General features: G+C 41.2%; 1 protein-coding gene across 6 annotated transcripts in view; it reads left to right on the top strand.

The window, feature by feature from the left end:
- PARD3 (par-3 family cell polarity regulator) overlaps positions 1-27715 on the top strand; it is a 547141-nt gene that overhangs the window by 312499 nt on the left and 206927 nt on the right. For all 6 annotated transcript variants that reach the window (XM_077936774.1, XM_028749990.2, XM_028749991.2 and 3 more), the window contains 3 exons: positions 10538-10677; positions 18531-18659; positions 22978-23016. In XM_077936774.1, coding sequence (XP_077792900.1) covers positions 10538-10677; positions 18531-18659; positions 22978-23016 — 308 coding nt within the window. The remainder of the gene's footprint in view (positions 1-10537; positions 10678-18530; positions 18660-22977; positions 23017-27715) is intronic.

Consider the following 27715-nt stretch of genomic DNA (forward strand, 5'->3'; position numbering starts at 1 on the left):
CTACAAACACACCACTGGGACATTACACAGGCATCTGATTTTTCTCAGTCAGCAGTGGAAATAGTGATCATATGGTTTATATAATTGCAGTACTTTGCAGCACTAAGTAGTGGACAAAAATAGCGTTTTTTAGCAGTAAAGGAGAGTGCACATTGCTTTGGCACAAAGTGAAACGTAATTACCACATTGTGGTTATGTGAAACCGTCTTTAAAGAAAACTACTGTTTATTTTGCAGCTGCTAGACTGCTGTAACTGGGGCGAGCCCTAGGAAGCATATTCCAGATTTTAAACAGATTTGCTATCCGTGGTCAATTTACAAACACTATTTGAACACCTATTTTTTTCAAATGACTTTGTGGTTCAAGAGGTAGTTACCTGGATATGTTTCCCCATGTATTTTGCCTATGCACCCTATCTTTTGAGGTCAGAGGAGTGGCAATCATGGAAATGACCTTTTTGAATGAGTATCCCAATTCCTGATTATGTTGTATTTTTATTCTCATGCTGCTTTTTAAAATGGTTTTGGTTGCCATGATTTTATTGTTACAATCTTCGAGGTTTATTTTGTTAAAACATGGTTTTCAATTGTGTTTGACACATAGCAAATATTTCTAAACTAAATATTTGGGGTATACATTAGATAAACTTTATATTTGATTTTCCCATTACTTTATTTCAGTTGCAAAATTTGCTTCAAAAATATCAAGTCTTTTCAATTATTGGAGTTAAGATTGTGAATGTCTAATTAGAGTAGTGAATACTGGCTACAATCCAATCTGGAATTATGCACATGACATGTAATCTCATTATAGTGAATGCATTTTAAGTGTGCCTAATGCGCTGCCAAAATATGGCGTTTGCGTCTTGATTGCAGAGATTAGATTTACATCAGTTGAATTCAATTTAGTACGTTTGCATTTTTTCCAGTTTCTAACTTGATCTAGCAGTTGCTTATAATGCAGCCACCAAACAAAATGCCCACTGAGATGAAGTACCCAGGCTCTAAGCCCATTTGGGTTTTCAAGGTCAAAACAAGCGTGATGAATTGAACCAGGAAACTTCACTGGAAACAGATATTGCAAGATGGGTGTTAGATTATGAGCTATCTATGAGGTCTGCTCACTATGTTTTATGTCGATGGGTGTTCCCGAACTGTTTTGAAGGCCAATCCCACAACCATCTTCCAGCATCTTACAACAGTCTAACCATTAACATCTTGACAGCAATATAAGGATGATGTTACAGCCTTGGTAATAATTGTTTCAAGTCCATTTCTGCTTCTTCCAATAAAAAAAAGCTGAGGTTGGTTGTTCTAACTAAATGTCGACCATGCCAACATCATTACACTCTTGCTTCATGCAGAGCACCCAAGAAGGCAAGATGGACAGCGAGTGTCACAGAATTTTGAATTTGTGCGGTTCAACTATTCCAGGTTAAGTGGGTCCACTAAATCATCTTGTCCTGGAGGTCCCCCCAAATATTGTAGCTGATGCTAATGCTAATGGGACCCTTCAGATCCCAGGTTTAATATTCCATATGATACCACGTAATATCTGGAAAGTGTCTTCTGCAGTGACATTTGGTACAATGTGAGCAGACAGGATTCCCCTTCACATCAATTGCTTTTTATTGTTAATGTTCACCATGGAAAGATACATGTCTTGTGCCTGTTCTCATTTGATTATGCTGAGTGCATGCATGTGGCGCAACAAATGAAGCAGAGCGCTTAAGTATACCCCCAAGTAGTTTATTATAAATATGAGCAGAATGGAGATGTTGATTGTCTTTGATTATTTTTAATGAAGGATATTATAATATGACAGGCTTTACAGAAACCTAACAAACGTGCTTTCTTTTCAGCTAACAGGCAGCAGTTATTTCACCAATTACCGTCATTAGATTAAAATTTCCTTGCGGGCACATTAATGCACATACACATACATATGCCATCATCATGAAGTTCTCTTCTTATTTAGCCAGTCTGTTAAGAATAATGATTTAGAGTGTGCAAATTCTTCCTCTCTGATATAGAAGGAAGAGACTTGGGAAAAGAGAAGTCTTCCTTATTAAAGCTGTTCTTTTTGCAGGCTGTGTGAACTATGTCTTCTCACATGACAAAGTGGGATAGTCCTACGGTAATTGTGCTTGCTTCCATTATGATTTCTTAATATTTATTGCCATTTTGGCATTTTCAAATAACCTGATCTTTCATAGGAATTAGTTGTTTAATAAAGTCAGAAGAGAAGGTCAGTAATATGCTTCTGTCAGATCAGAATGTTTGTTGGCTTTTTCTAAATGAAAATTGATATCTATTTATCTTTTGTTAAAGGTCGGGGCTTGAACGTCTAGCATACAGATTTGGGGTTATTGCTGACGTTCTAATGTTACTGGGCTTTTGCAGTTTAGCCAGTTTTGCCATTTATATGTAGTTCCTATAAACCAAGACTGAATTCCTGCAGCCAATTTTGTGCACAAAAGATCCCCTTAATGTGTCACGTAGGTTAATCTACGTTGCAGCATGAAGTTTGACGGCATTGTTTGCATCTGACTAAGTCACACTGAAAATAAACTCATTAGAATCAGTGGATTTAGTTAGTCATTACTAACTAAAGTCCATTAAGTTCAGTGGGTCCACTATGAATATTCAATACCAGAATTAATGTTTTACAATGAACACACAAGTGGTTCCTGCTTCCTCCTCTCTTAGTGCAGGTGGGTGGGAGCAACAAACCACAATCCTGGCTTCAGACTGTGTCCAAACTATGGGCCATGATTCATTCTTCTCCTAACAAACCATGATCTGAAGCCAAGATTTGTTCCTGGAACAAACCATGATCCCTGGCTTAAAACAAACCACAATCTCTTGTTTAGACAAATGCTAAAATAGAGACAATGCTTTGTTGCTCCTGCTTGTGCTAGTGGAGAAGCAGAGTAGATGTGATCTCCATGTTCATAGAAAACCATTTACTTATGACATGTGAACTGGGCCGCTGTTTCCAGTATCCTAGTTATGGTCAAGGGAAAGCGTGAATGCCACGGGCTCTTGCATAGCCTTCCCTTTTCTCTTCCCAAGCGCATTCCTCCCTTGCTTCTATGGTTCCCTTTAGTCATGATGAAGTGTTAGGTTGACAACACCAGCAACCAGATTTTCCTCTTTAACCAAAGCAGGGCTAGACCAAGACATCTTGCAGCCTGAGTTTATGTTTGTAGTCTTCAAGAAGCAATATGGAAATTAGAAACAGTAGCTGTACACAATTTAGTTTTGCTTGTATGTAATCAAACGTTTGAAAATAAAAGGGGGAAAAATAACATACAGAAACTTTGGAACACATGTGAACAAAATAACTCATAAGTGGAATGATTCATAATTGTGTTCTTCTAATTAAATTATATACACAATTCCTTTATTCCTTATATTGACTACAGCTTCTGTCATCCCTGACAGCTGCCCATGCTGGCTTGAGTTGATGGGACTTAGGAGTCCAACAATATATGGAGGGCACCACATTGACTGCAACTGCATTAAACCATAGTATACATATACTATTATTTTACTATGAATGAGGAATGTTCCAAATGTGCACTGCTGAAATGGCAAGAAGTTCATTCCTCCTCTATTCCTCACATACTATGTGGAAATCAGACATAATCTAGCGCAACTTGCCCTCTGAACAAATGGTTTATTTCTCTCCAAGCAAACTACAATAGCTAAGTCAAGCTTCTGCTTCTGCTCATGGTTTGCTTTGAGAGAAGCAACCCACAAACCCAGATTTGGATGATATGATAGGCCAGACCATGGCTGGTTTCCTGGCCTTATGGGAACAGCAGGGGAGAAGTGATGTTTTTTGTGATTTCAGCAGTGTGCACTGGTTTATTTTGACTGTGGTTTAATTTGACATGTGAACCAGCCTATAGAGTAAAGGAAATGTAATATTTTAAAATTCAAAACATGATTCCTGATTTAGACAATCCTGGATTATTATTTTTCTCTGGAGCAGCTAATCCACTAATTTACGGTTACATGCTGCTGAAGAATACTGAAGGGTTGAAATGTTCCTGGCAGTTGGAATTGTTATTTGCAATGTTTATTGGTGATTAGATTTATTTTTCTCTGCCTTGCAATAATAACATTATTTTGCCAACAGTGTGCTCCGACTCTTTTGTATTTTAAGCATTTTACTATTTATTTATTTATTTATTTGATTATGTACAAACAATAGCAAATTGTAACATTTCCTGTTTTAGATAATATATATATATATATATATATATATATATATAATCTCCCTTTGTTGCTTTGCTTACTTAGTACTCAAGGCCAACCAAGTTATTTTGGCACCAGAAGCAGAAAAAAACCTCCTTACACTTCCTGGCAGTATAAATACAATAATAGCAAAGTGAATCATTTATCATTTGCGTTTTTCCTTTCATAGCACCCAGAATCAGCTGCCCTGAGTAGCTCTGTCTAATGGTAGGGCTGGGCCTGAAAGGCTTGAAGTGGGTTTTACACTCCTTGGCTATTAACAGCAATGATAGCATTAACAGTGACGGTCAGTTGTTAAAGGAAAGCATGGAAGAGAGCCGTCAATTCACAAGACAAAAGTGTTAAAACCATATTATGCTCTCCATCTGTTAACCATGGTCTGGAGACTGGAAACATTGTTTTGTTCCAACTGTACCCAACAGCCAGTTGAATCGTTTCCATCCATTCTCAGCCTGATATACAACAGAACTTCAGAAACTAACCTCTCCTGTCATGATCCCATGGAGCTATTCATCCTTCACCTTAATACATATGACCTCTGCAATGCTGAAATTTTGTGAATGGCGGTGCAAGGTTGGAGCAACAATGCTACAGAGTTGAAACGTGGGCTGGCTAATTTTTCTTCTGAGTAAACTGATAAAAGAACAGAAGGCATGTGACTAAGTAGTTTCTGGGCCTAGAGGACACGTCCTTTGCTGTGGATTATGCAAGATGGCCCAAATTCTCTCAATTTTTCAGCAAACAGGCATTCTGAATACTTTGTGTAATTACATTGATTGCGCATGCAGCTGCAGTAATTTCTTTCTCCGATGACCAGTTCAGGTTTCTAACTGGTCATTTCAGCACACAATTACTGTGATTGTGTATGCAGAATTCTAGAGGTGTGGATCTCCAATATAAAAGGATCTTAAAATCAAATCTTAATCCTTTCAAAAAGGGTATAATTTAAAAATATTCTTGATCTATGCGACAGTACAGTGCTTAGTTTCTCTCCCTTCCAAATAGTTGTGTGGTTTTTTTAGGGGGCAGTATAATGGATTCCTAATGAAGCACACCAGACAAATAGTAGTTGTGTTTGACGAACAATTCACTAAATCAGAGCAAAATGGCACCTCGCTGGAGAGAAAAAGGCAGGGATACAAATGGGTCCATAATCATCAACCTATCCTCATGGTCATTGCTCTATTTTTATGTGGCATTCCTACATCTGTCACGCCTTTACCAAATGTGGTACACTTTTCATACACTAAAAGCTTTCTGGTTGGCGGATGAAAAATCTAAAGATGATGATCCTTGCTTTTTCTATACATTCCACTAAAAGCTGAGAATGGTGAACTTGCATAATGGACAACAAACACACACTGCTCATTTGTACTGCCTGCATACTACTGTTAGAATTCTGAGAATCCCAACTGATAAGAAAAATGTTAGTATATCCTGGGTGGTGGTGGGGAATTGACCTCAATTCCAATGGCATTTTACTCTTCTGATCCAAGCAGTGCCAAAGAGAAATGTTGTAGTTATGTACCACTGATTGGACCTAGTTTTAAAGTCTCTCTAATACGTGGCTCCCAATATTCAGTTTTGCTCCCATCGTTTCGTGTTATGGGTTTGTGTTATGGGATCCAGAAACAGAGCCCAAAAGTAAGACTCTTCAGATAAGGTCTTCCTTGGTATTCAGAGGCAAAGTAAATAGACTCCCATCTGGAACCAGTTGGGGCAAGGGATGATCTAGTGTTAACTCCAGGTAGTAGGATCATCAGGGACAGAGGGAAGGATTAGCCACTTTAACTTTACTTAGGTTCTTTCTATAGATGCCAAGCATGGATTCTCCAGTGCCATTTGAAGACTGTTTGAAGACTACACAGTGTTGTTTTTTAAAGAGTGCTTTCATACAGTTAGTATTTTGATTTGAGGAAGTAGAACTGGATTTTCAAAAATGTTCTAACCAGCCTTATTATTCAGTTTCACTTGTATCTAGAAAGCCTTTAGAATGAAATAATCAGTTTCACTCTGCCCAAAATAAGCTGTTTACTCCATGACGACCCCCACCTCTCTCTGTCTCTCTTGTGTGTGGGGTGGGTGAGTAAATAAAGATAGTTTTCATCAACAGAAACCGAAGTGGGAACCTGCTGAAAAGTTTCATGAGGAAAATCCAGGCTGTCTCCTACCCATAACAAATTGTTATGTTCTTAACAAATAGTAAATACCAGAAAAACGGAAGGAGGGAGGGTGGGTGTAAATGGTCAGGGAATTGCAGAGTGTTAAGCAATCAATACACTAGTCTCGCCATGTTAGCAGCCAGTACTCTCTGCTTTTGGAAGCCCTAGCACACAAAGCAGGAACAAAAATTAATTAGACACAAGACTGCGAATAACACTAATTGCAACAACGTGTCACTTTTTATTGGCTGCAAGCACTTAAGTCAAAAGAAGATGGGGACTTGGAGGGACTCCAGCTTGCCCCACATGAAAACACTCTGTGATAATAATCAGTTAATGGATGGAGACTGTGCAAAGTTCCTTTCTGGTATTAGCACAGTGGTTTTTCAAGTGAAGAGGAGGGGGATCTTTGAGTGAGCACCCATTTTTCAAAGCTGATTGGCATCTGAACAGCATTAGCAGTCTGGCCTAAACTTACTATTTTTTTTATATTTTATTTTTTGTTTGTGCCAGCTCAATTTATTTAGTTAATTTATGCCCCAGCTTTCCCCCATGATTGAACTCACGACAGCATGTATAGGGTTTCCTGGTGGCCTCCCATCTAGGAGTTTGAGCAAGGTGGTTGCATCCTGTGTCCTTAGACCATGCCCTGGAACTATGACATTTATGATTTTTTAAACAAGTTCAAATAATTAGCAGAATGTATAAACGGCGTGCCTATCTTAGTACAGGTAGCAGTTTACCCAGCAGCCACATCAGTATTATCAGAAGATAAATAATATCCAGTTCTGATTTAAAACATCATCTGGTATAGTTCTCCTAAGACTTTACCACCTTGTGGGTTGGCAGGGAGGGTGCATATCTGAATATTTCCCTGCACTAAAAACACAAGAAACAAACCCCAAAGCATCTCCCCTCTCCCCCCCCCCCACACATAGAAAATTAGCTGGCTGGTGAGAAGTTTCTGCCTTATAACTGATGTGCTGGTTTTGTAAGCTATAATTCTTCCCCCATACTGACACAGGATTGGACAGAAATCTAGTTGCTCACTCTCTTTTCCAAGAAGTACATACATATGGCTTCACGGGAATTATTCTGAAAGCAAGTATTATGGACCCAGGTATTTGGAAATAGCCCCTTATGTTTGGTATGCTCATATTTATTCAATCTGTCCATCATCTCTGGTGCAACTTGATGTGCACATCCTCCTCACTCCCCTCCTCCAACACTGCTGGCAATGTAATACTGGTGTAGAATAAGAGTTTTCCTCTTTCCTCATTTTATCCTCACAATAGCAACCCTGAGATGTAGGTTGGGCTGGGAGAGCATGATGACTGATCCAAGGTCACCCAGTGAACTTCATGCCTGGGCAGGAATTTTGACCTGTGCCTCCCCCAACACCCAGAGCTTTCCAAGCTTTTCATGTTGGTGACACACTTTTTTGACATGCATCATTTCACAACACAGTAGTTCAGTTTTACTAGCAAACCAGAGTTTGAACTAACCCCTTTCTAGCCTCAGGAGGAGCATGGGGAGTGTTTGTGCAGCATATCTACACAATGCAGCCGATACACTAATGTGTCACAACACACAGTTTAGAAAGCTTTGCTCTAACCACTATTCCATACTGGCTCTTTTCTGGGGAACTCTTCATCCAGGCAACTCAGAGTGGCATACCTTGTCAGTTTGTTTGGTTATTATACATAACAGGATCCACAGAAGCCTTACCTTTATGTCATTTGAAACCTATTTCCTAGTATAGTGATTATGGCGTTTGCATGCTATCTCTTTATATGAATGTCAGTAAACCCATAGGTCATCAATGGGGAAGATACAGCCCTTCAAATGTTGTACGGCTAAACTCCCATCATCACGGACCATTGGACTTGACGGGAGTTGTAGTCCCAAACATCTGGAAGGCCACATGTTTTCCATCCTTGCACAGGAGATGTACTAGGAAGCTTCTAGGAGAACTACTAGGATATTATTCTGAAAATATTGTAAGGCCCCTGGACTTAAACTTACTTCCTCATCTCAGCAGCTCCCAAGGTATTTCATAAATAGTTTGAAAACCTCTCCTGCCTCTGGAATAGCACAAAATCTATCAACACTATGAATTTCAAACATGCAAAAAAAAAAAAAAAATTCTGCTCCAAGAGGCAGAAGAGGTTTTAATACTATTTATAAAATACCTTGGGAACTGCCGAGATGAGAAAGTAATTTTAAGTAAAAATGGAACAGCAATATAATCAGATCAGTAATATCCTTGTAGTTTCTCTTATGGATTGTTTACATCCAGATAGTTTTCTGTATCTTGCTTAGAAGGGCTGGGCTTGGGGGTATTGTGTGTGTGTGTGTGTGTGTGTGTGTGTGTGTGTGTGTGTGGATCATCATGAGTCTCATGCAAAAATCTATCTATATACACCAGGGAGGGATAAGGACCTTTTGGCCCTTTAGGTATTGGTGGCCTGCAGCACATTTAACTCCTGCCCATTGACCATGCTGGGTAGGATTGATGCAAATTGTAGTCCAGCATAATCCAGACAGTTGCAGGTTCCCCATCCCTGATAAACATGCACTCCCTCAGTCTCAGGCAGGTGAGGTACTAATTTGCTTCACTCACACTCAAATAGCAACATCCTTTTTTTACTTCTGGAGATGCTTGTAGTTAGTGACAGAGCACATGCTTTGCCTGCAGAAAAGCACAGGTTTAAACCCCAGCATCTTCAGGTCGGGCTGCGAAACAGCCCTGTTTGAGACCATGGAGAATGGGCTGCCAATTCAGTGCCTAGACAATACTGAGCTAAGTGGATTGACAATATAAGGCCGCTTTCTAGCTGCTTTAATGGTGTGTTTTCGGCAAAAAGTTGCTGTAAAGCAAGCCTTTTCCATTCCTGACAGATAGTATCATGATGTATTTAAGTGTTTATCTTATATTTAAAAACATGTTCTTACGCTGTGATTTAAAAATAAAATAAAATTTAATGTCTGTTGATAAGGGTTGACATAAATACGGTTATGTCTGCATGGGTATATCCAGATCACTTCTTAGGGTGGTATCAGTTTTTATGTACTAATTGTGTGGCTATCAGATCAATAGGATGGCTTTTGTAAATTGCTGCATGTTTTACTGGAGTGGTCACCAGAACGTCTGGAATTTATCTTTAGTTTTTGTTAGGGTTTCCTGCCTTTCAGTTACAGAGATAATTTCCCCATTAAAGCAATAGACCTTATTTTCTGATACCATTCATTCATTAGAATGTCCCCTAAGTCTTTCCTTTGTTTGATTATTGTTAGTCTAGCTGCTATGAATAAAATTTGTTTTAACTTGTTGATTTTTTATCTGCTTTTGTGTGAATTATCCTTAAAGACAGGACTTAACCAGTAAGCTTTTTAGTTGTAAAATGTAGTAGCAGAGATTTTACAATTTGTTCTGTTTCATTGTAGCCACTTCTTAAAGATGGGGAGGTTTAAGATTGGCAAAATAAAGCTTTACAACATCATTTATGTGTGTTTGAAGTTAAAGCTTGAAAGTCTATATCCCACTTGATTGTAAAAAACAAAGAGGTTTACAAGAAGATAAAACCATAAGATCACAAAAATACAATACAGTCATACCTTGGTTGCCGAACGCCTCAGAACTCGTACGTTTCGGTGAGTGTTCGGTTTTTGAACAATTTTCAGAAGCTGAACATTCGGCGCAGCTTCCACGGCTTCTGATTGGCTGCAGATGCCCCTGCAGCCAATCAGAAGCTGCACCTTGGTTTCTGAACCATTCTGGGAGTCGAACGGACTCCTGGAATGCATTCTGTTCGTGAACCAAGGTACGACTGTACATTAACACTTACAAGAAGTTAAAATACTAAAACAGATTAAAATTCACACCATATTTGTGCAAGTCTCTGTGTTATGTGCATTGCATGCAAGTAACTGTGAATTTAATTGTACTGGTGGTATAATATTTCTTCTAAGTATTTGTTAGTGGTTAAAAAATATTGGGTAGGGAGGGTGGAGAGCCAGAGAGAGGTTTGATGTGAATAGATATATAGATATATAATCACACACAGATGGATTTAGGAAACTTACAGCATTTTAAAATCATTTTTGCAGGTACAGAAGGCCTAGGATTTAGCATCACTTCTAGAGATGTTCCAATTGGCGGCTCAGCTCCAATTTATGTGAAAAACATCCTACCAAGAGGTGCAGCTATTCAAGATGGAAGATTAAAGGCTGGTGACCGACTCATTGAGGTGATGAAATGTTGCAAAGCTGTTAGGGAGTTCTATTAGTCCTTTCAGCAGATTGCCTGCTTTTGTATATCATTTCAGTGAATTTTCTACTGCTCCGCTGCCAGTTTCCCAGGGCATTGTCTTCTGGTCTTTGTGCTTTCTGAATAACAATATTAATAAACACTCATATTCCAGGTAGCAGCTTCACTCGCTTTGCAAAAAGCAGTCTCATCTTGAAAGTTTGTTATTTTGTTGGATGGCTCAGTTTTGACTTGGGAGAGAATAATTGGATATGGCATCTATTGCTTTGTTCATGTGCTTAAGTTTTTTATTGTGGCTCTATTCTGGTAAACAAAATGAACAGTGTGGTATCACAAGTTATAAGGGATAAGGCTGCACTTCCAATATAAATCTATACAGTTCTGTAACTTATTCTTTCTCACGTAATGTCTCCCCGCCACCTGCAACGGTATCCTCCCTAAAGGCTGATTCATAGAATAGAATCATAGAATCATAGAGTTGGAATAGACCACAAGGGCCATCGAGTCCAACCCCCTGCCAAGCAGGAAACACCATCAGAGCACTCCTGACATATGGTTGTCAAGCCTCTGCTTAAAGACCTCCAAAGACGGAGACTCCACCACACTCCTTGGCAGCAAATTCCACTGTCGAACAGCTCTTACTGTCAGGAAGTTCTTCCTAATGTTTAGGTGGAATCTTCTTTCTTGTAGTTTGGATCCATTGCTCCGTGTCCGCTTCTCTGGAGCAGCAGAAAACAACCTTTCTCCCTCCTCTATATGACATCCTTTTATATATTTGAACATGGCTATCATATCACCCCTTAACCTCCTCTTCTCCAGGCTAAACATGCCCAGCTCCCTTAGCCGTTCCTCATAAGGCATCGTTTCCAGGCCTTTGACCTCAAATTTCAGTGGCACCCTGTGTGATGCCAAAATCTGGCTCCCTCCAGCCTCTCGCCTTCTGTGCGATGTCATAGTTACGACACCTCATAAGCTTTGCGCCCCTAGATCTGCCTTTGTTGGGATGCTTGGTGTCAGTCCTTTGAGAACATACATGTATACTAGCATGAGACTGAGAGAGTACAGGAAGCTGGTACATAGACATCAGAATTTAGGAAGCAGAGGGTTTATGGGAAATCTGTCTAGATAAAAAGTTTGTAACTTAAGTAAATTGTTAAATTTATTACAACTTCTTGACTGAAGGAGTGTAGCTAATAATAATTAGTATGTACCAAAGTACCACACCAAAGGGTAAAAATATAGAAATCTAATAAAATTGGAAGGGGGGAATGTAAGATTGCAATACATTTTTCCTAATGCTATTTTTACTATCTGATATTGCTATAGGAAAGACCTAGAATTGTTTGGTTTTCTTGAATAGTGTATATTTAACCTATTTGGAGCTCTTTCAAGGTTATTTTTTAGTTTAATGAGTTTTGTAATTGTTTGGCTTCAGATATCTACAGCATTCATTGTAATGTTTCTACCTTTCCCCCAGTGAATTGTTCTCTGCTTTAACCTCATCCAAGTTTTTGTCTTGTGGGGATAAATATACAGTCAAAACAAAGGAGGAGGATATGGGCAATTCTGTTGGAATGTGTAGATTAGAAATCACAGTCTCAAATGGAGCAAAAGAAAGGGGAGAAGAGTGAGGAAGCAATGAGAGGAAAGGGAAGTAAGAATGGATGCTCTTTAGTTGGTTCAGAATACCTTCTTTCTCACTGATCTGTGAAAGAACTGTTCCTCAGATCCTGGAGGTGAGATCCTAGTTGTTGTTGTTTTCATCACAAATTTCCTGAGGCTGACCAATGCTTTCAATGAAATTTGCACTGCAAATTCACAAGTGGTGTAAATTTCACTAATTTCTTCAACTCCATTTGTTATCTCTCTAGGCAGGCAGATATGAGTAACCTTGGCTAATTATTTATATAACAGTTGCGTTTTTCCAAAGCATTTTTTACCAGATGGAAGGGGGCAACATTCCTGATAAGGATAACTCCCTGCTGGACACAGGCAGGATCTTCAGATTCTTGTTCCCTCTCCGGGGCAGGGGGAGTCATCCCATCTCTTTAGATGCTAGGGGCAGTTGGCTCTTCACACCTCTCCCTGTGAGAAGCACTTGTCTGAGTACTTGTTTCAGTGGATTTTGTGTACAATCTCAGTTGTCCTCTCTTTAGTTTTTGTTTTCCATTACCCCCCTTTGTTTTTCATCATATTTTCTCTCCCTCCCTGCCATTCTGGGAAAGGGGAGAATGTAGTAGGTGGTTGGGTTCTGGGCCTGATTGCTGGACAACCATCTAAGGATGTCACAGAAGCAACAGGGACAGGACATTGCATTTCCCCCCTCGTTTTGGAGGGCAGGGGTGCCTTTTATATTTCTCCTCAGCAGTTCTTCTGGAGGCCCCAACAGCTTGAGACCTGACTCCTGCATCTGGGAGTTTAGTGGCTTTCATGTTCTCTGTGCTCACTTCCTGATTCATTGGGCTGAGTTGGGTCTCTATCTTATTCCTTGATGATTAATTGGGAGTTTTGAAGAAAGGCAACAGTGGGTGAAGTCGTGTTAGGCCTTCCTATATTTTGCATTGCACCTGTGCACCCAGAATGATTAACTTTCCCCTCACGGCGATGGCGAAGAGGAGGGAGTCTATGCACACTCCCTTGGAGGATCCAGGCAAGGGGTCCCTAGTGATTCTCTTGGTCAGATGGGGTTGACTAAGGAGAGCTCCCCCAATGATTCTGAAACTTTTCTTCAGGCTCAGGGTCCAAACTCTTTGAGGAATCTCTGGAAGTCCACTTAGTAGAGACCAGGGATAAGAAGAAGCTTCTGCCTTCTATCAAAAAACCTAAGAAACCACGTCAGACTCATTTTTTTCAGGCACCTCTGCAGTTCTCTAAATCTTGACCTTTCTCTTCCCTTCAGTACAGATTGACAAGATAGGAACACCATTTTGGGAGTATTATCATAGAGAGTTTGTGCTACAAATATATATCTCTTAAATATACAAGCAGCAACAAAACATGAGACATGAAGAAACATAAGGACTCGCTGTCCCTTCGTAGGTTTTTTTTTTAAAAAAAAATCCTGATTTGTGCTGGTACTCATGCTGCGTAGAAAAATTATTCTTAACTGCCATGCCCATTATTTACTCACTTTCCTCTCAGAATGATGCAAAGTTATGAATACGACTTAACTTAACAAAGTTTGCAGTCTAACATGTAAAATGCTCCTGATAAGTGAGGCCAAGGAGGACTATGGGCTGAAAGACTGTGAGGGTTAATAAAATTACTCTGCTAATGTCATGCAAACCGTCTTCTTTTTTCTTAGTGGCCAAGCATCTCCTGTATGCTCCATTTCTTTTGTAATTTCTAAGGAGGGATAAGAAATGGCAGCCTCCTCCCACGCTATTCTATTTAAGAATGTTTAAGCAAAAAGTGGGAAATGCATTTACACATTTCTCTATGTATTTTCACTATAGATTTTGTACTGCTCCAGAGAGCCTGCCACTTTGCCTTATGATCTGTAAGGGAAAATACAACGGTTCCTAATGCAGTCCTCTAATACTGTTGTCACATTATGAACTCATGATGCTTTCACTACTCCATTGCCTTCATATTGAGAGCTTAGAGTTGGAATAAACCATAGGAGCTATGCAGCCTGACACTGCTGCCCAGCAGCTGAAAATTGTGTGTTTTAGGTTTCCTTGATGTATGACCGTTTAGACTTTGAAAAATCTCTCATGTCAGATAATCTTCCTAAACAACATAAAAAAAATAAATGGGGGGGGGGAGAATAATGAGTATTCAGTCTTACATTGAGTCTCATGAACTAAGCTGTGCTACTGCCTTGTACCTTGTGCCCCACCTAAGAAGAGCAGGTGAAAGGTCCATCTAGTCCACCATTCTGTTCTGCCAAGGGCCAAATAGATGCCTATGGGAAACCTACAAGTAGGATCTGAGGTCAGCACTGCACTCCCCACTTGTGATTACTATCAAGTGGTATTCAGAGGCAAACTGCTTCCAACAGTGGAGGCAGAACATATCCATTGTGGTTAGTAGCCACTGAGAGCCTTATCCGTGCATTTGTCTAATCCTCTTCTACAGCCATCCAAGTCCACCTCAACTCTATAGTTCTATGATTCTAGATGATCCACATGGCTCCAAATCCATACTGCTGAATATTGCCATCACTTTTACTGAAGTAAAGATAGTTACTTCCAGTGCATAGCACTTATCTTCTAAAGTAGTTTCTTCCTTTTTTTTCAATCCAAAGGTGAAAATAAGCTTAGCCTGACAGCTTCTTGTTGCCTCCTTTGATTGCTGTTATAATAGCTTGCTGAGCACTGAAGTCAAGGTGACTGGTTCTTTGTAATTTTCTGGGTTTTCTGTTACACTTTTCAGCAGCAGCCACAACAAAGAACCATGTTTGCTTTCCTGGGACATTACTTGTCCTCAGTGAGTCTCCTGGGATATCACTTCCCTGCAGCGAGTTCTCACAGATAAATGCCAGTGGATCTCAAGCTCCGCCCCCTTCCTCTGCTTCTTCTTCAGCTGTATCTTTTAGCATTTTCTGATGTATGTATGTTCATTATGCTGACTTCTACCCACATTTATTTTGTGCCTTTCTACTAACTGAGCCTCTTGCTTTCTTAACTCTGCTACGTCCTTACAAACGAAAAGCCTCCCTGATGTTTTCTATCATGTCTGGTCAGTTTCAATTCAGTATCCCAGTTTCACTTATCTGTCAGGGCTTCACATGCTCCTGGGTGTGCTTGGATATATTGCAGACAAGCAAGCACACTTATCTTGGCATCCAACTCGTATTGGGATGTTATTTGCAGAATTGTAATTTGTTTTCCAAATTCAGGCACCCTGCTCATATCTAGATAAGTTCTGTGGTTATGTTGCCTTTGGAAGCTCATTGCCTGAGCCTGTGCAGGAGTAGTGTTCTCATATGTAAGAAAATGCTGGTTTTTAAGACTTGTGTGTATTACTATTTAAATGCCATGAACAAACCACTGAATTGCTATGCACATTTGTGCTGCTTCTGAACATAGCTCCCAGTGTTTACCAATGCAAGTGCCTTTCAGGCTGTTTACCAGTGTAGCAGCTTCTGAGTGCATCACAGTTTCAGCCCCAAACTATGGCAGTAGGCAGAAGTGGCTGGCAGGGAAGGGCACCACAGTGGACCAGCACTGCCTTCTTGCCATATACTGGGGTGAAAGAGCAGTGAGGATAGAGCAACGTGGTCACACCGGCAGCAGTGCTTGATTGGTTCTGCTAACGTGCCAACATCTGCCCAACCTCAACAATACACTGCCCTGGCATGTGGCAGCAACACTGGTGCTTGGAGGCCAGGTCCGTGGCAGTGCCACTCTCCACTAATTGCTCTTCTTGATAGGGGAACACAATGGCTGCTCACACTGCCCCCAGAGAGAGTGAGAGAGAGAAGAATGGGGAGAGGGGCTGAATTAAAAAGCAGAGCTGGAGTTGCCACAATGCTGTTCTCTTTCTGCCTGCCTGCCTGAACAAACATTGCAGGGCTCTGTATCTGTATTTGCTGCTCAGGAATAATCCTGCAGGTTTTTTCCTGTGTTGTGTGCAGCTGGAGAAGCCAATGGGTTTTCTCCAAATTTCAGCCCCAAACACAGGCATGACTTTTCCCTAAGACAAAATATATCACCTAGTTCTAGCTTACGGTGTCCTGGTTTGTGCAAAAGACTAAACTATGGTTAACATAATAGTTGATGAATCATAGTTACAGCAGAACTGTAACTTAGATCCTGTTTGTTAGGTCACCAAAGAGTTAAAAGCACTAGTGAGAGCGGCCAAGCCTTGAGAACACGTGTGTGTGTGTGTGTTGCTTTTCACCTAGAAAATTGGATAACCTTTTGTGGAAAAATTGAGTGTTTTAAAATTTATTAGTGTAGTAAGGTACAAGATAACGCAGATCCATACACGTTATTGGGAATTTTGACATCTAGTTACAGGTAGGTAGCCGTGTTGGTCTGCCATAGTCGAAACAAAATAAAAAAATTCTTTCCAGTAGCACCTTAGAGACCAACTAAGTTTGTTACTGGTATGAGCTTTCGTGTGCATGAGTGTGCATGCACACGAAAGCTCATACCAATAATAAACGTACTTGGTCTCTAAGGTGCTATTGGGATGCGGGTGGTGCTGTGGGTAAAAGCCTCAGCACCTAGGGCTTGCCGATCGAAAGGTCGGCGGTTCGAATCCCCGCGGCGGGGTGCGCTCCCGTTGCTCGGTCCCAGTGCCTGCCAACCTAGCAGTTCGAAAGCACCCCCGGGTGCAAGTAGATAAATAGGAACCGCTTTCTAGCGGGAAGGTAAACAGCGTTTCCGTGTGCGTCTCTGGCTTGCCAGAGCAGCGATGTCACGCTGGCCACGTGACCCGGAAGTGTCTCCGGACAGCGCTGGCCCCCGGCCTCGTGAGTGAGATGGGCGCACAACCCTAGAGTCTGTCAAGACTGGCCCGTACGGGCAGGGGTACCTTTACCTTTTTAAGGTGCTACTGGAAGGATTTTTTTATTTTGTTTATGACATCTGTATGCTTTGTCCGATTATGTACAGTGGAACCTCGGGTTACGTACCGTCCTCCTTATGAATGCTTCGGGTAACGAGCTCCGCTAACCCGGAAGTAGATGCTCCTGGTTGCAAACTTTGCCCCGGGATGCAAGCGGAATTCGCATGGTGGAGGCGTGGTGGCAGTGGGAGGCCCCATTAGCGAAAGTGCGCCTCATGTTAAGAACAGTTTCGGGTTAAGAATGGACCTCCAGAGGAAATTAAGTTCGTAACCGGAGGTACCACTGTAATAGAAATTTACTGTTCATTTGTTAACCTGTTTATTTGTTTTGACTGACTACAGATAAACTTAAACCAATGTTAATCAAAGTTCATAAACCAACTGCGAACTTGGTTAACAAGCATCTTTTAACCATAGTTAAGATAGCATTGGGACATGGGTGGCGCTGTGGGTTAAACCACAGAGCCTAGGACTTGCCGATCAGAAGGTTGGCAGTTCGAATCTCCGCGACGGGGTGAGCTCCCGTTGCTCGGTCCCTGCTCCTGCCAACCTAGCAGTTCGAAAGCACGTCAAAGTGCAAGTAGATAAATAGGTACCGCTCCGGTGGGAAGGTAAACGGCGTTTCCCTGCGCTGCTCTGGTTCGCCAGAAGCAGCTTAGTCATGCTGGCCACATGACCCGGAAGCTGTACGCCGGCTCCTTCGGCCAATAAAGCGAGATGAGCGCTGCAACCCCAGAGTCGGTCACGATGGGACCTAATGGTCAGGGGTCCCTTTAAAGGTAAAGGTACCCCTGCCCGTACGGGCCAGTCTTGACAGACTCTAGGGTTGTGCGCCCATCTTACTTAAGAGGCCGGGGGCCAGCGCTGTCCGGAGAAACTTCCGGGTCACGTGGCCAGCGTGACATTGCTGCTCTGGCGAGCCAGAGCCGCACATGGAAACGCCGTTTACCTTCCCGCTAGTAAGCGGTCCCTATTTATCTACTTGCACCCGGGGGTGCTTTTGAACTGCTAGGTTGGCAGGTGTTGGGACCGAGCAACGGGAGCGCACCCCGCCGCAGGGATTCGAACCGCCAACCTTTTGATCGGCAAGCCCTAGGCGCTGAGGCTTTTACCCACAGCGCCACCCGTGTCCTCAGGGGTCCCTTTACCTTTACTTTAATATAGCATTAAAGCCATGCTTTAATAAGTAATAGTTTAATAAACCACAGTTTAGCATTATGGGTGAACCAGGATACTGTGCTGCTCTGGTTTATCACAACAATCTTCACCTGTTGCACACAGGGTAATTCAAAATCCCTTTCCCCCCCATTGCAGGTAAATGGAGTTGATTTAACAGGAAAAACCCAAGAAGAAGTTGTTTCCCTGCTGAGAAGCACCAGGATGGGAGGGAGTGTAAGCCTTATCATTTTCCGCCAGGAAGAAGCATTCCATCCAAGAGAACTGGTGCGTATTTTTTTTATTTTTTTTTAAATGGCTAAGGCACATTAGGTGAATATGAGCAAATAATGTGAAGACCTGGTGTCAAACATGTGCGGCTTGACGTGGAGCACAGGAAAATAAGCTTCTACTACATTTCACATGGACATTTCCTTTTAGCAGTGGTCTCCAAATTGGATTTCCACATTAAAATGGGAACTAATGTTTTCAAATCATGGGTGACAGCAAATGCAGATTTTAAACTGTTGCATGTACTTTGCTTGAGTGCCTATAGACAACTGATTATTCTCTGTCTTTTGCACTTTTGTGTCCCTGTTGGAAAGCTTGCTGTTTGTCACACTACATGAACATTTTCCCCCCTGTCTCAGAGCTTTTACAATTAATCTAGAACAGGATGTATGAATGCTATGATTTGGAAATGAAGAATCTGTAAGGGCAAAAATGCGGTTGTTTCTAATACTATAGCTACATGGGAGAGACACCCCACAGTTATTAATTTAGCAAGGCAATTCAGAGAATCCCTGTTGTACAATGTATCTTAAAGAAAATTATCATAGTATATAGACTGTGCACAAATGTTTCCACAATAATTGCCTTTGTGGGTGTAGCAAATGTTGATTGTATAAAGCTGCCTTATTTTGGACCAAATCATTGTTCAGTATTTCAACATCTCCAGTTAGGACTGGGAGAAAACCCTGCCTGAAATCAAGGAGAGTCACTTCCAGACAGGATAGACAATTGGTCTGACTTCGTATAAGGCAGCATCCTGCATTCCTATCCCAGTTGTCTTTACTCAAGACTTCAAGCAACGATGTGACTAAAATTCATTTTTCTTTCTAAGAATTCAAACTCCTCCATCCAATTATAATCTTTCTCCCTCTACCCCCCTTTAAGTTCTTCTAAATATAAGAAAAAGGTCTCTATCTTTCTTTGGTGTATTGAATGCTGCAAAAGGAGTATCCTAGGTGGTAGGAAATGCAACTTTTCATGGCACTAGTATTCACGCTAAGGACATAGGTACCCGAGAAATCTATGGAAGGAGACCAGTTGGTGCCCTTGCATTCACAACTGGACTTTTGACCCAGCAGGAATGTCTGATAATTGAAGAGAAGGGGTGGATTGTTTCTGATTTACCTTCCCCCTGCAGACCCCAAGATTGCCAATTAGATTCTATGCTATATTTCCCAGGACCCTGCTCACTTGACAGACTTCAGTGAAACTTCCCTGCCACCAACTACCATCACTACCAAATAATTCAAAAGGGTTAATGAGTCATGATGTTGGGACTTGTGGAAAGATAGGAGTGATTGTGGGTACATGGAAAAATAGCTGTGTTCCTAGAGCATGATGAAGTCTGCATTTCAGCATAGGGGATGGTAGAGCAGGGTTTATTCTACTTTGGAGGGTGGGGAGATGGTAGCAATGGACAAATCCTTAGTGTGAATGAACTATTTAGGAGAGGCATGGCCTTTTATACTTGCATGTGGGATAGATAACTGAAGCCACGGGAGTGTGTTTACTCTCAAAGATATGCTACAGTGTGAAAACATCCTGCTTCTTCTGGAACAGGTGAAAACTTGTAAATGGGTTGTTAATATAGAATTGGAAGGGAACTTGGGGGCCAACTGGTTCAACTGCCTACTCAGTCTGCAACACTGGATGCAACATCAACACCCCTGACATGGCCATGCAGCGTCTGTGTAAATAACTTCAAGTGAACAAGAGCCCACTCTTTCCTGAGCAGGTCCTGGGTGAATTCCAGTAAACTGAGCCCTCAAGTAAACTGGCCCCAAGCTATTAAGGGATTTATATACTAATTGTCCTGGTCCTCACTGCAGGAAGGACTCTTAACTACCAGTTTGGTTTCTGCCGAAAGTTTTAATCCACCAGTCAGGTGGATTAAAGATGCAAGCAGGTACATAAACCGCTTTGAGGTGTATATAAAATTTTATGAAATAAATAAATAAGAGGTATAAGCACAAGCTAAGAGGTTGATCCAACAAGCAACATGCCCCCTGCACCTTCCTTTTAAAGGACAAGGCAGACACAGCACTGGGGACTGGGCAAGCAAACAGGCACTCATGAAGTGAGTGGTCCCACAAACTTTCTTCATGCTGACATCCCCATGTCCTTTGGAGGTAGAGGTGGCATCAGTGCCAGCTCAGCATCTGATTTATTTTCACTTGCCTTCTCCTTTGGATGCAGCTCCTCACTGACATAAGGAGACACCAGGGGGCAATTCCACAGCAGGAGGTATCTGCCTTGGACTGTCAGATGTCATAGGGCAGAACACCCCTCTGCCAATTGCATTCTTCGTCAGGATCCGACCATCCCCTCCATGACACTTCTATGGAATTTGTGACACTAATAGCAGCACGTTTCACTTGCCCCAGTAACAAAGTGACAACCAGTGCAGATCTCTGATCACGGGTGATCAGACATGGTCTCTCACTCAACTTGCAAAATAGCATAATGTGGATCTCTATATTGTCAAATTATGCTGGAAAGATCTCATGCACACTTAGGATACAGTCACCTCGTAAAGTCTAGACCTAAATGGCAGGCTTGATATGAAAACAATTGTAGAGTGGTTTACACTAATAAATGGAAACACTCTTCCAAGACATCAGTTCTTATTTGCTGCGGTTGACTCAAAGTTTCCCTCTCCCCATCATCATTTTGCCAACTTGTAGCTGTATTCATTTAGACCCAAGTGGTCAATATGGTTAAGGAGTTCATGTGAAAACAGAACCATTTTGCTTCTGATCAAGAATTTGGGAGATTGCAGGCAAGTTTCATTATATGTTTCTTGTGCCACCAACAAAATCTCCCCCCCCCCTTCTTTTTTGCTTTGTTCTCCTCTTGATTTTAGGGATTAGGGAGTTCTTGGCTCTGTTCTCTGTCTTTTGTCAACCACAGTTGGCTTTAACAAGTTATTCCCTCTAGATGAGCTTTGGTTGCCTTTGTCTGTGTGCAGGAGATTAATTAAAATTGCCCCTCAAAGGAGAGTTGTGTTTGCCTAATGGCTCTGAAGCACATTAACATGGCTTGATGGGCAGGAACTGTAAAATGCATCATTCTGTGTGTGCACATAAGGGATAAAATGTTTAAGGAAATACATTATTTTCATGCTGTAAATTCTCCTGAGTTGTATTCTCTTTTTAATACTATTTTATTACCGGTAATTTTTACAATAACAAAACCCCATCACATAACAACTCCCATACATGGGATTTCCAAAATCCCTTGACTTCTCTCCACTCCCCTTCTTGGTTCTTTTGTTTTACATTTGTTCATGCACGTCCATAATATCTTCAATTCTGATCGTCTTTATCTTCTTTGGCGGGAACTTCTTCATTTTCATATTCTGGCTGAGCAACTGCTACCAGATACTGCTCTTTAAAAACATTCAGTCCTTTAAGCCCAAAGTCAAGGCTTCTGTTTTTTTGGACAAAGATTATTTTAAGCATTTTCTTCAAATCATTATGTATTATTATCCAAACTTTTTAAATAACCTTACATTGCCACCAATAAGATGTTCCAATGCCAAGCATTGTTATTGTGAACCATTGAGTTTTTATGGAATGGAGTTTTCTGGAAGGGTAGTCCTATTGAAATTAGTGAACCTAAGTTGTCCATGCCCATTAACTTCAGTGGTTCTATTTGAGTAAGACTAGCTTTGGATACAACCATGTGTGCCAAAAAGAGGCCATGAAAGTCCAGGTGGGCTAGGCAGGAAGGGGGGAAGCAAAAGATGAACTGAGCAGGCTTGAAAGCAGGTAAACTGTTAAATCAGCACACAGGTCAGTAGTATAATGGATTAGTTGCCAGGCCACTGTACCTGGTCAGGGTCCTTTTGCCTAAAATAATGGAGGCTGAGTGAGATGAGTAAGTGAGGTGGAATACAAGCAAGTAGTTTCCTCTTTGAATGGAGCGCTGTAATGGAATCGAGAACTAGGTCTGGCTTGCAGAGTCCCTGGTCTTGGCATATTATGCTGTGTAAGGGTGGGACCCTCTATTAAGGACACAATATATCAACCGAAAGAGAATAACATAGGTTAGCACAGAGTGTTTTAAACGTTGCCACAGGTGCCTCCTGCCAGTCAGAAGCACAAGGAGGCACTTGTCCCAGCCTCTCAGAATTGGCATATAAAGTGTCACCTGTGGGCATTTGGGACTTTTCACAGTGTGTTTTGTGTAGCTCTGATCTCCTATCCTATGCTCCATTTGAGAACTAAACCCCTTGATAGTCCTCTTCTTAATCGTTGGCAAATGTCTTTTCTACCCTTATTCTTATTTTAATTTTTGTTCCCGCTTCTTCTAGAGTACTGAACACAGCCAGTCACAAATTCCAAAGGAAACGGTAAGAGTTTTGTCTTTCACGTGTCATGGAAGGTTGCAATGATTTATTTATTTATTTATAATTAGTAAACTTGGGCCTGTCCGTCAAAATAAAAAAAAGGTTTTTTTTTTTTAAACAGACAATTCTGTTCACTGTATAGGCTGTAGGTGGCTCTCTCCAGCCTTAAATTGCATTTCACTTTATGTCTAGCACTTACTTCCCATGTGCTTCACGATCATTTGCGCCTCTATATGGGGCACATATGCATGCAGACAGTTCTTGTTTGGATACAAAACAAGGTATCTGGTTCCTAGAAACTGAGATAGTTTAAGGCTGAAATAAAAACAGAGAGGTCTGAATTGCAATCTAACATTCCCCCTCACAAGCTGTCATTCTTATGTTTTGTAACCAGTTTTTAAAGTAACTCCAGTGTAGTTGAAGAAAGAATATCAGATTTATTTACAAGCTAGCTGTAGCAAAGCTCCTCAAGACATCCTTAAAATGCTTCTGATGAAGAATATCCAGATGTATGTTACAGGAACAATTAAAGCACAGAGTGTTTCTGGGTTGTGTTTTCTTTTGCTTTTAGAAATGAATCATCTTATGAATCAGTACATTGCAATGCAGTCCTGTTTACTTTTCATAACATCTTTCATAATGTCTTCACCTCAGTAAGAATAATGGATATGAAAAAAAGGGGATGAGAGAATTGCTTTAACTGAAAATTGCAATGGAGCATATGGCGCTGTGGGTTAAAGTAAGGTAAAGTAAGGGAAGGTAAACGGCATTCCGTGTGCTGCACTGGCTCGCCAGATGCAGCTTGTCACGCTGGCCACGTGACCCGGAAGTGTCTGCGGACAGCGCTGGCTCCCGGCCTCTTGAGTGAGATGAGCGCACAACCCTAGAGTCTGGCAAGACTGGCCCGTACGGGCAGGGGTACCTTTACCTTTACCTTTATATGGTTAGTTGAGGTTTCTAGGACTTATCTGCTTCACTGTTTTCCTTTTCATATTGGTGATTTGGGGCTTCATTAATGTTGTCTATAGGCGTTTCAAAGCAGTGCCCCAAAGCATCTTCGCGTAATGTCTCTTGTGTACAAGCTTTGACAGTGGTTTTAAGGAAAACAATAAATATGATTGTTTGCTGGTTTCTTGGAAGAGGCTCCAAGGAAAGTAAAAGAAGCAGGTGGTGTAGAAGTAGGAGTGGTCATTTAGAAGAGATTGGAACTGTCCAATAGATTTCACTGACTGAGATGGAGAAGCAAACAGCAAGCCTACCTTCCTCCCCTCAAATCAAGATGCTTAGTGCTCAAGGCTGGCTAAGTTACTTTGGCACCTGAGACATCTTACCTTGCAAGCATCTCCCCCTGCCCACAAAAAAATAATAATGCAGTAATAATACGTTAAAACTACTTACAATAAATCAGATCACTAACAGTTTGCCCATTCATGACACCCCAATAGTGGGGTTGGCCAAAGGAGCAAAGTTATCTTTGATGGCTAAGCTATAAAGCACAAAAAAGCAAATTAAGCATTTTGCACCAATGCTCCCATTTTGCTCCTCCCTCCAGCAGGGAAACAAACCACAATGTGGCTGACTTAGTGTTACATGTGCACCAGCTTTCTTGGTTGGTTTCCCCCAAACAAATCATGAACAGGAAGCCAAGAAGAAACCTTGGCTAAAGAATGTGGTTTGTTTGGAACAGAAGAAATCACGAGCTCTGACTCACACCAAATGCTAAGCCAGCTGCTTCGTGGTTTGCTGGAGAAAGGGAAGATAAAATTGGGAGAGCTCAAGCTTCATGAAGCAGTATGGCGCTCATGCACAACTGACTTAGCTTGCCCATGGTTTATAGAATCATAAAATTATAGAGTTGGAAGGGACCACAAGGTTCATCTAGTCCAACCCCTGCAATATAGGAATCTTTTGCTCAACGTGGAGCAAAAGCAGAGCTGTATTAACTCTATAAGTGTGCTCAAGATTGTCAATTCAAATCCCATGTTACATGATGCAAATATACCAGGGGTCCTCTTTGTGGTGGTCTTGGTTACTCTGCGTTTACAATCGGGGCTTCTTTAAAGTTTTTTAGAGATCAAGTGTCATACCTGAACTCTTGTCATTATGTGACAGGGAAGTGATGGCTGTGTTCCATGATTTGCAGAGGTGTCAAATGCTAGCAGCCTGGCCAGTAGTGAAAAAAATATTCTCTAAAATTGCTGTAAATTGAATGTGGAGCTTTGGATAGGTGCTAGGAATGCTAGCCTAGGAATGCTGACTGGAGAGAGCATGTGGTAGCATCCCCACTCCCCCAAGTTCCTTAATCTTAAATGCATATCAAAGCTTTTCCAGCAAAAACTCAATGGCATGAGCTTGTTTTGTAATATTTCACATGCTGACTTCCTTATCTCTCTCCCCCCCCCCCCAGCCTGCTGCCTTTTTGCTTGGTTATGCATAATTCCCCATTTGGTTCTCCTGCCTCGTGTTGTCAGACCCTTCAGTTTCTTGTTCTTGCAGCTTTCTGTGTTATTGTACCACACATATGGTCTCTCTTGTGCTGTTAGTCGTGAGTTCAGTGAGTGCTGCTGTCACAAAGTTGACAGCAGAAGAAGGGAAAACTAAAAAAGTAAGGATAATGTGGGGAGAATGGGTGAAATACAAAAATGAAATGAGAGTTCCAACTTTGAAGCACAGAACATCAAGAGTATTTGCAGCCTGAAGTAAAAAAAAAAAAAAAGTCTGTTAATTTGGACTACAAAATGACTAGTTAGAAAGACAAGCCATTGCTATCAAAGTCAATTTTTCCAGCAATCTTAGTCCCTTCCCACCCCCAAACTAACTTATTGTGTCAGATTTAGATACTTTTCCTCACAGAAGTTCTTGCATTAGATGAGTCTGCATTTTCCAAGAACTTAAAAGAGCAATTACTTGACACACAAATTGGGATACTGAAGGCATTATGGGATGTATTTTGGACAATACCTTCTTGATTGAGAATACCAAGCTCTATCACTGAAATGCAGGAGCTTTCATGAAGTACTTTGAGTAATTTAAAAAGTAGCAAAGGCTCACTCTACACACAGACACACAGACACAGACACACACACACACACACACACACACACACACACAGTCTCATTTAGTGAACCCTATTCTTTTTCTCTCCTGTAGCAAGACTGCATATAATTGACTCTGACACTAATTATTTAACTTTGCTTAACTCTGAGTTTCTGGGATAGAAGAAAGGAAGTTTTCAAAACCATGGAACAGAACCCTTCTGGAATTGGTCCTCAGATGACCCCAGAGAGTTTGTCCTGTGCTTTTGCATGTATATGGCTGGCCTATTACATCTGGCCAACTCAAAAGTGAGAAATGCCACTGATCTCTTTGGACTTTGGCTGGCTGACTGCTAACCTGGCTATCCCATCCTTAGGTACTCTAGGCACCTGCTACCTCCCAAGCTGTAGGAAGCTGGACCTTGCCATTACCCAGACCTATGTGCCTGAAAACTGTAAATGAAAAAAAATAAAGATAGGAAGCTTTTGGCATCAAGGAGAACAGTGTATCGATATGATCTTAATGTCACCTGCCATGTGAAAATATTTTATTCGTCCGTCCCTAATTAAGAAAGTACAGTACAATTAGTTACTCTCTTGATGAATGCATTCTGTGGTGTCCCAGCTGGGATTCCATTGGCTACCAAACTATACTAGAAAAGTGTAGCCAGCAACTTCCTGCTCTCATGTTAAGTTGGCTTCATGGATTCCCATATGGCAGCTCAAAATCTCTATTATATACTCCTATCCAAAACTGAGCAGATGCACCTTCTGCTAAGCATGGTGATTATTTTGATATGAAAGAGATTGACTGCAATATGAAAACCAGTAATTTGTCATTACATTTCTGTTTCTGAGGATAATTATCTTAATCTTGTTACAGTGCATAGAAATAAATTGTTAATTATGATATGAGAAACATCTGCCAATTAACCTTTGCCCCTTCTTCTCAAAAGTCAATAGCGCTAGGCTAGCATTGTGCATTTTGAGTTATTTTTTCCTCCCTGTTTTTCCTCCCTTATCCCAAATCTGACAGCGCTCTTTGTGTTAGCGTCACCTGTGGGGACTTAAGAGTGCATTTGCCCACCTTGCTTGATTTCCTTGATAGAGTCTAAATGGCTCCTTGGAAACATGTTTGAATAAAATAAATGCAAGGAGAATAACACTTCAATCTGCATGAAGGTTTTTTTAAAAACAAAAGTCCCTTTCATGCATGAATCAGGTGAAAAGAGATCTCATGTAGAAAGGGGCTGTAGGAGCCATGCTGCGTACCTTGTCCTCAAGGTCAAGTGACAACTTAGTCTTGTCCCTGACATCCATCCATTGGGCATGGATGTCTGTAAAGGAAATCCTGTACGTCTCAAGGCAATATATAGACATACCATAAAACAGTTAAAAAATTCAAAACAATCCAAGCCCAACTGAAAATAGGTTATTAAAAATGCAAAATGAACACCTAAGGCCAAGACCTTTTCATTTAGCTGGAAAAACTTGGATAGATCTCTGTGTGTATGTGCCATGTGCACAGCTTGGGGGGTTGTGTTGTTGTTGTTATATCAACCTGTTCATAAATTCTTACAAATTATCTGGAACCCTTCACAATTTGGGTTCCAGCTCACATGGAAAGCCTGTGAGCATAGAAGTCTACATCCATAGTCTTTTTCTTG

The sequence above is a fragment of the Podarcis muralis genome, chromosome 12 (assembly GCF_964188315.1).
Source record: "Podarcis muralis chromosome 12, rPodMur119.hap1.1, whole genome shotgun sequence".
Lineage (NCBI taxonomy): Eukaryota > Metazoa > Chordata > Lepidosauria > Squamata > Lacertidae > Podarcis > Podarcis muralis.